Genomic DNA, 15,587 nt, shown 5'->3' with positions numbered 1-15,587 from the left:
TTAGATACTTCATATTATTATACTTTTCGTGGTCACGGACGTTATTAACTAAGGCGTTATTCGTCGACACCTGAATATTGTGCAAACGAAAATTATGATAGTAAAAAAACGCAAAATAAAACTATCAAAATAAATTTTAATTACGTCTATGACTGGCGGAAACCGAAGAAAATACTGCCTTAGGCGCATTTTAAAACCAACTTCATATTATTAATTTATTTTAGCTAGCATTTAGCTTAACGTAAAATTTTCTATAAAGTTAATTCACCCAAAATAATATTATATTGAGTAGAAGAATCTGTAAATTGTTTTTTTTTTTTTTTTTTTTTCAAAGAGAATATCGTCTCTTTCTGTTATCACACAATTTACATAATATCTTACGGACTATTACGATATTTTTGTCGATTCCTTTGATGTAGCACGTTTGTTATATATTTGGCCAAATACAGCATAATCATTACTAGCATAAGCTACCATAGCAACCATAGAGCCCATTATCGGGTCTCGTATTAATTCAGGTCAATATTTTTATTGTTTTTAAAAACATTAACCATCAAACTAAATACCCAAAATATATCATGTCGGAATAAAAGTAATTACCAAGTTCAAAAAATACGCATCGTGTTGTAGTTCCTTGGTCGTATATCGATACACTGTTTGAATTATTCACGAATTCTTCGATTGAAACTTAAAGAACTACCCGTGAAAAGGAACAGAATCTTTTTATACAAATATAAAACACTTGCAATTGTAGGTAAATAGATAATAGCATAATAGATAATGTAGATATTAATAATATAATAACATATAGATAACATAACATAGATAATAAAAATACATATTATGGATTTAACTGTTATTTGACAAACACAAAAATAATAAATCTGGACAAGTTTTCGTTGAGCCATTATCAGCTATGTTCTGTTATATGTTTTCTTATATGTTATAATAGTTGCAATTACTTAATTTTAATTGTCGCTCTGATATTCAGAACCGTTCATTTCCAATTCAGATTCATTTATATTAATTGGGTTTATAAATCTATTTAAATTTACCGAATATACTTTTTTTCTCTTTATAAAGAGGAAAACAACTACCAGCACTAACAAAGTGGTTAAAATGCAGCACCATATCAAAACTATCGAGGATGTTGACGTCAACGATTCTGTTGTCTGCTGAACTGTAACAACAGTAGTGCCAACAGTTGTTGACAACAAATAATCACCGCACAAAATGCCGTGCACATTATCCTCGTGATAAATCTTATCTAAGGATGTTACCTCGACCCGTTTATTCCTGCCGGCATATACATTTAGGTTCACCTCTCGGCACGAAATAGGATTTCCACCCAAACTCAAAGTTTTTAAATTCAACAAATAATTTTCCAATAATTCTTGGACATTAAAAGTCTTTATTTGGTTATAGTCTAGAATCAGAGACTCCAACTTGAGACATTCATGAAATACATCAACGCTCAGGTTTCTAATCATGTTCCTTGATAAATCCAACAATTCTGTTTTATGGAGTCCTTTGAGACTACCATAGCGTAATTCGGTTAAATAGTTCGATGATAAATTAAGCAGTTTCAAGTTTTTCATGCTCTGAAATGTGCCAGGCTTCACCGTCGATATCTTATTGTTACTCAAATCAATCGCCTTTAAATATTCCGAATTTTGAAACATTGAACTGTCTATTGAAGTAAGGTTATTATCGCTCAAGTTGACGTTTAGAAGCGCTTTGAAATACGTCAGTAGCACGTTTGTCAACCTGTTCGAGCTCAAATCTAAATCGACCAATGTTGTCAGTGAATTCGTGTACTCGTTATTAAATGAAAATAATTGATTGTGTGCGAGACGTAATACTGATACGTTTGGAAATTTTTCATTATTCACCCCGGTCAAGTCGGAAATATTGTTAAAAGACATATCTAAATAGTGGACCGATCGTCCAGAATTACCGGGGAATATTTCGGAGATATTCGTGAGATTGTTGTTGTTCAAAAAGAATGCTAATAAATTTGTCAATTTAGTGCCATTTAATACTAGGGTATTGAGACAGTTGCTAGATATATCCAAACTATACAAATTTTCCATGCCCTGAAAATTGTTTGGCTTGAAATTGTCAATCTGATTGTGAGATAAGTTCAATCTTGCTAGAACGGGGAGATCAACAAAAGCCATATCGTCTACTGTGGTTATGTTAAAATTGCTTAAATTCAAAAATCTTAAATACTTAGCTCCACTAAAAGTATTATTTTTTATGACGCCACCAATGAAATTTCCCGACAGTAATAAGTACTGAATTTTTTTCAACGGTAAAGAGTATTGTTCTATTTGTATAATTTTGTTGTCGGACAAATCTAAAGTTATAAGCGTTATTTGGTTTTGGAAAGCATTCTTTTTAACAATGCGGATGCTATTATTTTTCAGATATAGCTCAGTTAAGTTGGACAGGCTGTCGTTGAGAAAATCTAAGCTAGATATGTTGTTATAAGATAAATCTAGAACATTCAACGCATTCCCAAAACTCTTTTGTTCAACTAAACTAATTCTGTTATGACTCACGTTTAGAGAAAACAGTAAATACATCTTTGAAAATGAATATTTGTTGATAGCAGTTATGTTCTGTCTGGATAAATCTAGAGATTTCGTAATGATGTTTTGTAAGCCAGTGAACATGTTCTGACCAATCTCACCGGTAATATTATTTTTCTCCAAATTCAAGTACACAAGCGAGCTATTCGCAAACGTATTATCTTGAATTGTAGAAATGGAGTTATTGTACAGATTTAAGAACACAAGCCTTTTGTTCTTCGTGAACATGGTGTTTTCGATTGTGGACCTTATTTTATTATGACTTAAATCGATTATCTTTATGTTATATTCGTTACTGAAACAGTCAAAGTCTAGTGTACTCAATTGGTTATGAGATAAGTTTAAATTTACCAAAGAATTCAGTCTGTTAATTTCGAAGCCGCTCAGATGAGTCATAACATTATGTGACAAATCCAGGTCAGTCAGCGCCTTTAAATGTATGAGAGTCATGTTAAGTGAACTAATTAGATTATTTTCCAAATGCAAAATCACAACGTTTTTTGTATACAAAAAGGCGCTGTCATCGATAAAATGTATCAAATTGCTCTGTAAATATAAATACTTCAAATTGATCAATGGATAGAATATGTGCTCATACAAATTAGTTAGACTATTATTCGATAAATCTAACGTTTCCAGAACATTCCCCGCGTCCGATACTTTAAAGCCTCTGTTCTCTATCACGGATATACAGTTCGATGATAAATTAAGGTACCTTAGTCTAGGTAGATTGGCAAAGGCATCAGACTTGATTTCTTTTATATTATTCCCGGCGAAGTCCACGTGGAATACGTTCAAGAAGTATTTGAAAGCATTCGTGAACAAAACGCTCCACGTACTGTTGGTAACTTTTAAATAGCGTAGTCTCTCATCGAAGTTAGTAGCTCCGAAGTAGTTTAAATTCACCAGAGGAGTATTTGCGTCAGTTACAACGAAGGTGATATTTTGTTCGCCCCGGCATAGAGGTACGGACGCACGGCCGGCGTGGTGATGACATACAATAGTGTACTGACAATTCGAAACGATATCCACTAGCTCGCAGTTCGTCATTACAGTCGTAACAAACAACGACAGGGGGACTATAACATCTGAAAGAAAAGAATAATCAGTTCAAAAGCGCATTCAGTAGAATTAATTTTTAGGATCAAAAAAAACGAATGAACCGACTTGTGGTAAATTATTAGTGAATACGTATGCTGCAAATAAAATATAATTTTAACGTAATAATCGAAAACTGACCGTAGTGATGATCACAAACAGAGAAGCTATGCCTAAATATACAAAGCGAAGAAATGGTATATGATAGAGGAGTATGGAAGGAGAAAACATTTTGCGCCGACCCCGGGCAGGAGAATAATGATGATGATGAATAATGATCAATTTCTTTATAATTGCCCTTGTAGCTAGGCATACAGCCCAATCAATGCTAAGTGGTTACCGTTGCGCATGCACGTCAGCAATGCCAGTGGCACATGTCTACCGCAAACAATTCACAATTATTCCCTCCAAGGCTTGCGTTACGTGAGTTTATTTTTAAACATTGATAAGATACAAAATGGACACCACGCCCTGACTCATAAGGCCAAAGTCCAAATATTTCATACCCACGAGCGTGGGTCGGCTTTTAAAATGTTTTACTGAAAAAAATCCACAAATTAACCGCTTATTTCTTTGGAAGCTGATTTAATTGGAACAAACGACAGAGTTTCGGCTCAAGGCTTCGGCTTTTGGCTTTTGCCGCAGTAAATCACGGGAGACCACTTTAGAGCGCTTCAACATTTGTTGTGCTAATCTCCATTTACAAGCTCACAAATAAAAATACTGAATTATTATGTACTTTGAAGGTGGTATACATGGTTTGATATTTCTGCTATTATGCGTTTGGACGTTATACAATGAATTGGAGACTTCAACGATGACCTTGTGATTTTTTTTTTTATGATTGATGGATTACTTGTCGCCTGGAGGCCTTTCCAGTTTCACCAGGACAAGTGGACGTAAAGGGCTCAGCCAGGAGGGGTGGGATTAGCTAACAGTTACCCAAGCGCCTCCAAAGGAGACCTAACAACTTAAGAGTAGCTGCTTCACGAATTAAACTACTACCGGATCGAAATCGCGACCCGCTGAGAAGATCCGGCGGGATACTCAACGAGCTGATGCAAAGTCGAACTCATTGCCCATTCGACGAGTACGGTTACCGGAGTCCCTACTCCTAGTTTTAGAGCTAAAGGTGTCTAATGCAAGGGTTATTGGATCTTTTGGATCCGTAAGAACGTGCTTAGGGCGTCGACGGTGACTGGCTCCTGCTCAGGATTCGGGGAGTAGTTAGCGGGGTTCCTAAGCCTGCTCCTAGTGCTAGAGGTAAAGGCATCTAATGCAAAGATCTGATGGACCTTGTGATATTCATGAGTTCAAACGCTTCATGTGGATAATGGACTTCGAGCTCGTCTATCGGTACGCAGTATTACGAAAAAAGTCTAGATATAACGACAATATAAAAAATAAAATTAACCTATTAAGATTTGCAAAACAGTTTAATTAGAATTTAGGGGCAATTACTGAACAGCGCCGTTTGTCTTAGCCTTTTAATTTTTGCTCATTTGGCCTAATTCTTAGGGATACCTTAAGGATAAGGACTGTGATAACCACTCAGTATCAGATGGACCTTGAACTTGTACGTCCAATGGAAAGTTCAACACATATTCGAAAATTAACTACAAATAATTAGATATGTATCTTAGTTTACTTACATTGTAAATGAAAGCGTATACTGCATAAATTCATTTTTTTTTTTAATTAAAACAATGAAATTAATGTTCACTGAAATTCACTTAAAGGTACCAATTTATTTATATTATTAAAGTAATTATGTTATCACACGAAACGACACAGCGTTTATGAACAATAAATGAATTGTTTTGTTTGGTTCAAGTCAAAGAACAAAATTCGTGGAGTAGACATGGTTTTTTTTATTTTTTATCGCATTTTAAATATTTTATTTATTTATCATTGAAGTGGCACATCTAATAAGTAAGCGGTATCGAAGACCACGATCATTGTAACGTTACTTACGCATTAGAAACACCGGAAACTGATCCACAAGCAATTTTGGAAATCTAGACACCGCCGCTAAGCCGAAGTTAAGTGAAGGGTCTAGCTGGGTTGGACAGCGTCCGGCTAAGTACGTCCCCCATTCTTCATTCTTCATCCTTTTTCTTCATCCTTTTGTCGCACACTCCGTAGTATCTGAAAACGAACCTTTTCAATTAGGGCATCCTACCGGTTATGACTTTTGCTGTCGAGACGTGGAAACTCACAATGCGGACAGTCCGTCAGCTCAACAAACCATGGAAAGAGACATACTCGGAGTTTCCCTGAAGGACAAAGTCAGGAATGAGGTTACTCGAAAGAGAACTAATGTCGTCGATATAGCTAACAGAGTTAGCGAGGTTAAGTGGCACAGGGTTGCACATATATGCCGTAGAGCCGACGATCGTTGGAGTAGACGGGTTCCTGAGTAGATACCGCGTAGCGTCAAATGAAGGAGGACCCTGGCTAGGTGGTGCGATGACCTTCAAAGGGTGGCCAACAAAAAATGGAATAGGAGAGCTGAAAAATTGTTTCGATGGATTGGGGCGGGCCTATGTCTAGCAATGGATGACAGCTGGATGATGATGATGATGATGAGACACCGCCACTAGGCGTATCTGGGAAGTAATTCCAGAAATTGGTATCCTAACTCTACCTTTGCTCTAGAGCTTAGTTTTACCAAACCAGTGTACTTTTTTGGAAATGATGAATAGCTGAGTTTCATGAAAGTAAGCACTAATTATACAATTGAAATATCAATGATTTTTAAATAATAAAAACCTGTTCTAAATACTCTCTAATTTCATGTCAAAAATATTTAGGAAAAAAGAACTACTCTATAGTTTTGTTCGCCGGAAACTATTATCAGTTATGCAGCATCCGAACAGCGCTGTGAATAATGATATAATAATTTAAAAAAGTACGAAAGCACCTAAAATAAACTAGTTTAGTCTTTATTTATTTGATAAATAACACAGAAGCCGTTTATTGTTTAGAGCATATTGAAATACTGAATATGGCTAACGACTTTGATTATGTGTACCTATTAATAGTATTACAGAAAAATGTATTAATCAAGACAGTAAATACAACGGTTTCTTCTTCTTCTTGTGTATGTCTATGTAACTTAGCCAATTAAATCTTTGAGTATTTTTACATATTGCAGTACTAATTGCTCGAAGAACCCCAAAAATTTCTTCTCGGCTCTGCAAGTGCAAAAACAATATTATGTAACGGGCTCTTACGGGACTGCTCGATATATCAGGGCTTTTGCAAGCGCCATGACCAGTCTATTATGTGGAAAAATCGGGGTAAAAAACCAACAATTGTGCGTGTTTGTAATGTAGATAGCTGCGAAAGTTAAAACGATTTGAGTCTTTTATTTAGTAATCTTTATATTCGAAAAATACTTATGTTTTAATTTATAATAAAATCTATGTAGAAAACCAAAGGAGTTTCGTAGAACACAAATCAAAATTGCCATTATCAGTGTAAATCAATAAAAAATATCCGCCTGCCTGAGAAGGAGTTAGGAGGGTGAGTTTCTCGAGTGTATGTAAATGTTGTTATAGAATTTCTTTGGCACTGGATTAACTTCGCTGTATTACAAATGGTCTGTTTTAATACAGCGCTATGCCTCAAAAACGAGTAGGAAAATACTAGGTATTAAAATATGGGATTAAAGGGAGAATTATTTACACAAACGGCAGTAAACTATTAATCGTCAATAAATAAACTATTAGGACAATGGAAATTGATAATTTTTTAGTAATCAACGGAGATGAAAATGGGATGAATATGCACAGGGAGTTGGATCGAAGCGATTCACTTTAAGTGCTTTTGGCCGCTACTGGTAGCAGTTACCAAAACACAAAGCCATTATACTCATATTTCTTGCCGAATCTTCTAAGCGGGTCGCAATTCCGATTAGTGGTAGATGCATTCGCAAAACACTTGCCCTTGAGCTGTCAGACCTCTTCTGGAGTCACTCAAAGAGTAGTTAGAAAATATTTTCCACCTGGGTGGGACCTTCTGTTTGCTTGTCTTGATGAAACTGGAAAGACCTTCGTAACGCAGCTAGTCTTCAACCCCATAAACTTTAGTCAGAAGAGCTTCAGAGCAATTATGGATAGAAAAATCCGACCGACCCGTTTGGTATCCTGCAACGGATTTTTCAACATGTCTTGCCACTAGCTTGATCTTAATCTATAGGAACCTTGATAGCAGGTGCTAACTACTTTTACTGCTTGCTTTTATCGCCAACTAAATTTAATAAAAGTCTGGACATAAAAGAGTTAAAATAATAACCGTGAAACTCAGACCGAGGGCTCATCAGCCGGCTCCCATTAAAAAACCATAATTGAACATAAAGTTAAAATGTGGTCGAATTACACAATGATTAATTATAATAAGCCTATTTGCGTGTTAATTACCCCATTCAACTTTACCCTTGTATTTTTACCGGCCATCAGCTTAATTTTATTAATCGTAACTTTATTCTTGGGGCTGTAGTAATTGTTATTTTTTGTTACGTTACGTAAAATTGTTTCTTTCACAAGACGTGCATATTCGATTTTCTTCTTCTTGCTCTTATGCCACATTATGGTTTGGCGCAGCATGTCCTTTTATCATACTGCATAAGGATTTGGCATAGGTTTTTCAACCGGCCGTCTTCCTCACTTCAACATTCCTTGGATTATATCTCCAGTATCTCCAGTAGTATATCAATTGCAATGTGCGATAGGGAGGGAATTTTCTCATTCTTCTTTTATTGTGTCTTTTAATTCGTCCGTTTTTGGTCCTTTACCCTACATTTCATTATCATAAGAATTGACATTAAAATTTAGATGTTCAAATACCAATATCTTATTACAAAATATTACATTTTATTCATTTTGCTACATTCTTAATTTGTTAATTATCTTTAAATATTATATGCGGGTTGCGTTTAATCAAAACAAGCAAACTATCCCGTTTGAAGTCTGAATACTCAGGAAAATATTTATACATACCGTGCAATGTCAAAATACTTTCATTAAAAATTATGGCGTATGAATATGCCCGAATAGTTTCCATCATCGTGACCATGTCTGCTCCAAAGCATTATGGGTCATGACTTGAAGAATGGGGTAGCCCTCAAAAAATACTAATTTCGACCATATGTCTTCGTCTTAAGGCGGATGGTAGGATTGATATGGTCATTACTGCCCACGGAAATCCGTGCCGTGAGGTTGTCCATCGATCTGGTTCTGGTTCAGGGGACTGGTTCAATAATGTTTATTACTGTTCCTAGTTAGTATCCGAGGGACCCTAAACTCCTAACCGAGTTCATATACAGTGCAATACTTACAAATATTCACGAATACAGTTAACAAGGTGAAGTTTCGCCAAACGACCCCTTTTCTCATACATTTAGAATCCCCTAGAGTCCGAAAGTTTCATTTGCGAGCTCGTGAAGTCCGGCTCGGGACTTACGTACACAGTGCCAGTAAATTTTAAATAGAACTTTCTTAATAAAACGTGTTAGTTAGTTTTCCTTTTTTAATAAAAACTCAACTGTTAGTACCTACTCTGTAAGAGGTGTCTTCAGGAGGCATAGAAACGTTAAAAAAACTAAGATACAATCAGTTTTTATTATGAGATATGTAAAACTCGGGTTCCAAAACCATGAAATAAATACACAGATTGCAATAGTTCACTTAATTCTGTATTACTTTATATGTAACTCCACTTGTACAATCTTTAGATATCTGCTCACTACTGAATACACTGCTTTCTGTCCCGTTTTTTCAGACTACCGCCTTTTTTATTATGTCACGTCCCCACTACTGCCATTGCTCCCACCAACTGAGTGTTGCTATTTGGCAATCCTATGCCCTATACGGTGGCTATTTAAGACCACATGGGCTGAATGTCACGTTTCCCAAATCTACATAAGAAAATAAGAACTAAAGTCAAGACTACATACATGTATAAATACAAGAAAAAATATTATTTTATCTTAACAGAGCGGTTACGTTCACAAGAATATTATTGTGAGCAAACAGCGTAGGTCACTATTCGCATCTTCTTACAGTGGATATAGTATACTGATACAGTGGAATTCCTATATAACTGTAATGTATTATATTACAAAATTAAATATATTAATATGGAACAGTGCCCGACCTCTCAAAATACAACTAACTTTTTATAATGTATTATACAATAATATTAATTATAACAAAATCAAAACCACATTGTTGGTTCTACAATAATTTCAACCTCTCTATACATATAAATAAAATTGAAGTGTCTGTTTGTAATATTTAAATAAATGCTTTTTACTACATGCATCCGAATATAATTATATACGGTACATACACCAAAATAACATTTTTTTACAATTTTGTCTGTCTGTCTGTTTGTTCCAGTTAATCTCTGGAACGGCTTGACCGATTTTGACGAGACTTTCACTGATCGGTAGCTGATGATATAAGGAGAAACCATATTTAGACTAGCTTCGCCCCGCGGCATCACCCGCGGTACGACAATAACGCGGGACTCAGCTATCAATAATCAAATTTAATCTTTCCGAAGCGAAGTGAGGGCCGGTCGCTAGTAATAAATACAGTACGTAGTATGTATTATCAGGTCCTAGACAAAAGTGCCTCTAATTGAATGATAAATGCTATTCCGCAGAATTTCTTTTCTTCCGCAAAACTTCAAATTTGGCATTACATTACTCGATACGCGTTCAGCTGGCATCTTGATTTTAGGCCACGTTCATTTTAAAACAATAATTGATAAATGATGGTATTCCTATAATAACACAAACAATGACAATTGGGAAAGTTGAAGCAATGTCGAGATACATATGTAGGTCAATAGTCTAAAGTATTACACATTATGGGAAACTAGCCATCTGCCTATAGTTTGTCAAATATAACACAATACGCGGGACATCTAGCAAAGTGATATTAGACATTATTCGAAAAAATAGATGTTAATTGGAACGAAGTTCCTTATCGCGCGTTGTGAAAGGGGGCTAGACGGAAAAAATTCTTACGAAAAGTTGTCACGACACTTTTTAGATCCGTCATTCTGACCAATCAACGTGTAGGCGCTTATCGCGTGACATTGCTCGTATCCGATTGGTCCGCGTAATGAGTACAGTTTCTCGAGATAGCGTTTCAACAATAGTAATTTAGTTCATAGTATTATTTTTTTCTTCTTCATAATTCCGTAATTTATTATTATAACTTAAAAAAAAAAATTACAATTCCTTCACTAATTAATCGAAAGGAACTTCGTTCCATCCGGGTGTCCCTTGACACCTCTGAACCTTTTTTTTTAATCGTGCAGTGATCTATAACCTATTTTTTTACAAACACAACGTAACTTTAAATTTTGATTACAAATCGTAGCAACTATAATTTATAAAGAGATATCTGTCTACCAACCGTCTCACGTATCATGCTGTTTAAAGTACTATAGTAATTAACATTCCCAAAATCGAATTTATTGAGAACGATTGTATTTACCTCGTATGCGGCCCACATTTATTGATTAGATCGAAGTCTGAATAGGAATGTTTTATATGTTTGTTTTTCTATATATTTTTTGAATAGCCCCTGTAGGCAGACGAGCATACGGCCCGCCTGATGTTGAGTGGTTACCGTCGCCCATGGACTTCAGCAATGCCAGGGGCAGAGCCAAGCCGCTGCCTACCGAGATGCCTATCTAAATACAGGATGCAAAAACACCATTCCTAATACCAATCGAATTAGAAGAAAATATTGTTACGCGCTGGGGTTCGGGATAAATAAAAATTCTACCTAATTACAAGTTAACACTATATTCAACACTAAGAACACTTTGACACTCAACAAACACTTTAAAATTCTCAATTCGCTTGTTCCGCTTCGCTTCAGGTGATCCGTTCGCTGTTTCGTTTCTAGTAGTTCCGATTACTGACTGCCTGCATGCCATCTCTGCAAAACACAAAATTCCCATATCCGCCATTCCACAAAATTCTAGTATTGTGTTTTTGCTATCTGATAATAGATGGCGTTGTACTTCTCGAGCGTTCTAGATACTACTAGATCCTTCAATATTCGTTCGACTATTCGGCGATAGATGGCGTTACTCTTACCGGCGTAACAATACATTCATTTATTTATTAATAATTAATTTAATCTATAATAAGCATTAATATTTTGTTGGATCAAAGTACTGTTTCACGGAAGATGAAGTCCAGCTGCTCTGAATATACGGCTATTTCCATTACTTCCAAAAATTAAACTTATTACATTGTAATTAGTTATAATAATTAGTATAATAAGTATAATAATTACTAAACATGACAAAATTCACCTATGACTAAGGTATTGTTTATTTTATGATAAAATAATATAATATTCATTTCACATTCATATTATACGAAGTCATAATAAAATTACACAATACTTTATGTTAAACAAGAAACCTTATAAGTTGTTCGCCTTAATTAAAACCAATAGAGCGGGCGTGTTTTTTGGAAAATATTTAAACTTCCAACTCTCAAAACTTCGAAGAGTTCAATTTTTAATTATTACTTTCAATATCAATAATTACTTTCTAAGTTCGCAGTATTAACCGATACATCAAAGGAGTTTCCAAGTTAATGTAATCGCAATTGATTTTTACTTTTAAAAGATCTTCTGCCTTTTTTTTAAGTCTCTTTTACAACGTCTGTTTACATTCACTCAATGTGAGCTTCGATATTTTTTTCGTTCTATGTATGGATGTGATTGAGCAAACATACTCTCAGTCTAGTCTGTATTAACATTGAAACAGTCAGTCTTTTAGTCTGAGCTCCTAGTTTTAAAATTAGAATGAACCGTTTGGGTGTATTGTAAGAAGAACAATGGAGTCTCATTCAATCGAATTCTAATATGTAGCATTGCTGTCACTTATACGAAGTTACTATGAAGAAATGCTTCTCTTGCGTGATATGTACCTAGTCAGGTCATAAATTCTGTCACATGTTTAATGTAAAATAATTGAAACAAGTTTATTCATTATGTAACCATTCATATACCAAAATGAACTTAACAAAACATAGATTCTTATGACACTAAAGTTTATTCAAAATGACCTCCGTGATTTTGAATACAGGCCTTCAATCTGCGCGGCCAGTCGTCTATCGCAGCACGAACGAGGTCCATGTCAATATCGGCGGCTGCCTTAATCAAGGATGTCTTGAGTGACTCCAAATTGGGATGAGGCTTTGAGCATGCCTTTTCCTCCAAGTGTTGCCATATCTTGTAATTTAACGGATTCAAATCTGGATTGGAGGAGGGCCAGTCTTCGTGCCGGATGAAGTCGATTTCACGCGCCGCCAGCCAGTCTTGTGTGCTCTTCGCTCTATGAGCTGGCGCCGAATCTTGTTGGAATACCCAGTGCCTGTTATTGAACATGGTATGAGAAACAGGTTCCACAAGGTTCGTCAGGACTGTATTTTGATACACAACTGCATTCGTTTTTACACCTTTCTTACAAAAATGTACCTCTGTTAAGCCCCAATAAGAAACTCCCAACCATACCATGAGCGAGGATGGAAAATGACCTCGTTGGACACGCGGAATACGGTTGCTCGCTTCTTCACTACTGTGTGCATACACCTTATCATTTTGTTTGTTGTAGCTCTCTTCTACGGTAAAAATTTTTTCATCCGAAAAAAGAATTTCCCGATATTTTTTTCCCGCGTACCGCTTCAACAAAGCGCGGCATCTCTTCAGTCTCAGGTCCATTAGACGAGCATTCAAACGATGTCCTGTTTTTCTTCGATATGCCCGAAGCCCTAAGTCTTCATTTAACACCCTTTTCACCGTGGTTCTGCTTAACCCCATCTGAAGGGCCAACAGTTTCTGCTTACGTTTGGGATTTCTTTGAATTCGCGCCTTCACAGCTTTTATCACTGCTGGAGTCCTAACAGACCGAGGGCGACCACTTCTTGACCTGTCATCTATACTAGAGTCTTCATTGTATCGTTTGATGGTACGATAAACGAATCTTTTGGTTATATTCAAACTTTTCAGTATGTTAAAAATTTGAATTGGCGCGTAACCTCAACGATGCAACGCAATAACTGCAACACGGTCTTCTTTAAGCGTCCACTCCATATTTAAAAATTAGTAAAATTCTAAAAGTATACATTTTTATTTTCATGAACAATTCGAAATTCGAATTCAATAAACTTTTTTGTGGCCAGCATTCTAAAAGAAAAGTTTTTACTGTGTGACAATACTTATGACCTGACTAGTTATATATTAATACGTGAAGCGAAAACTTTGTGCCCCTTTTTACGAAAATTGCGCGGATGGAGGAGTCTGAAAATTTTCACACTTATAGAGAATAAAGACAAGGAGTGCAGAATGCTAATATTTTAGTAAATTATACATTAAAAATACCTTAAATCAATTTAAAAAAAACACTCACTACCACATATTTGACACACACGCATACATACTCTTTGTTTATTGTCAAACTTTTGTTATTGCTTAAAGTCCTTGGTCAAATTGAGAATATATTGAATATTGTTTGTGTTTATTAATATTTGTCTGTAGTGTAGTCTTGGCGAAATCTGTAATTATAGAAGTATACTGGTCTTTGACAATATAATCATAATAGTGTACAAACATTTAATTTCAATTAATTATAGTCGAATTCGACTACCAGGGCATCTACTTAAAACAAATAAGCAAAAGTGTACCATATAAATGGTAAAGTAATGATAGAAACATTTGTATTCAATGTTCGAAGATCCTACAGCCTAAGAAATTAATAATCAAATTAATTTATTATTTCTTTTCATTATCATCGATTTGACTTGCGAGCTACCTTGAAATCGGATTAAAACAACACACAATCGATCTCAACAAAATCCCGATGCCTAATAGGTGATTCTAGTGGAAGGGACTAATATTTTTATGAATGCGACACTGACCAGTGACATGTTGCGGTGAGCTAAAGCGCAGAGAGAAAAGGAGCTTGAATGAGTGGATTAGTTCTTAGCGACAGCTAAATAATTACTCTTGTCGCCAGCAGAAGGTCATACCAGCCTCTCCCTAACTTAAATAGGCCATCAGATCCTAAACAGGATACGATTTTATCAAACCGCTTTACGAAATAACTATTATTTTGTTTAGCACTCTTTAAGTCTTATTTTTTCTGGTGGTAGGACCTCTTGTGAGTCCGCGTGCGCAGGTACCACCACCCTGCCTATTTCTGCCGTGAAGCAGTAATGCGTTTCGGTTTGAAGGGCGGGGCAGCCGTTGTAACTATACTTGAGACCTTAGAACTGATATCTCAAGGTGGGTGGCGCATTTACATCGTGGATCGTATCACACAGGTAGCTGTGAGCTCGTCCACCCATCAAAGCAATAAAAAAATTAAAAAATAAACACGGGTACTATTAGCGATAACTATCGATAAATAAAAAAACTAACAAAGTCTCGGATCATGGCAATAATAATTTCAAAGAAATCTTGCGTATATACATAAATGAGTTGGGTACCAACATTGGGACCGTCGGTCAAGCGAAGAAACACATTTGCTCAATGAAAGATCTTCCCTATGTAGATTGCCAAATAGATTTTATCTATACAAATTAACGAAACTGAAGTGTTCTGAATAATCTCCGAAGCGTTTCAGCTGACAAGATTTTCGTAACTGATAAAACGAACCATAAAAACCTTTTTTCAGTGCTATCTCTTTTTCTTAAAATTTGTTTAATGAAAGCTTTTAAAAAGCTTCTGTCGTCTGTCGCTTAAAGCGAATTGAAGCTTCTCTATTGATTCACCTCAAAACAACCCTCCAACGGTACATAAAGATTATATGAAAAGGCGTGCACCTTCTGGGCCGGTACCGATTTGCATATTT

The 15,587-nt window shown here is 35.7% G+C and overlaps 2 protein-coding genes across 3 annotated transcripts in view; one reads left to right on the top strand and one right to left on the bottom strand.

Moving 5' to 3' along the window:
• LOC114252718 (zwei Ig domain protein zig-8) overlaps positions 1-15,587 on the top strand; it is a 280,444-nt gene that overhangs the window by 202,008 nt on the left and 62,849 nt on the right. The window lies entirely within an intron of this gene.
• On the bottom strand, positions 320-5,581 carry LOC114252707 (uncharacterized). Its single transcript, XM_028187305.2, has 2 exons — positions 5,345-5,581; positions 320-3,682 (listed from the first exon to the last, which is right to left on the bottom strand). Exons 1-2 carry the CDS (start codon positions 5,376-5,378, stop codon positions 969-971), a joined length of 2,748 nt encoding a protein of 915 aa, XP_028043106.2. The 5' UTR covers positions 5,379-5,581; the 3' UTR covers positions 320-968.

Source organism: Bombyx mandarina, chromosome 19 (genome assembly GCF_030267445.1).
Source record: "Bombyx mandarina strain Sakado chromosome 19, ASM3026744v2".
NCBI lineage: Eukaryota > Metazoa > Arthropoda > Insecta > Lepidoptera > Bombycidae > Bombyx > Bombyx mandarina.
Note: the sequence above shows the minus strand (reverse complement) of the source record. Positions and strands in the feature narration are given on the sequence as shown.

Excerpts from the sequence above, each read along its gene's own strand:
- LOC114252707 (XM_028187305.2), bottom strand. The coding sequence starts at position 5,378 with ATGAATTTATGCAGTATACGCTTTCATTTACAAT. Across the intron at positions 3,683-5,344 it reads TATACGCTTTCATTTACAAT|ATGTTATAGTCCCCCTGTCG; the intron begins GTAAGTAAACTA and ends CTTTTCTTTCAG.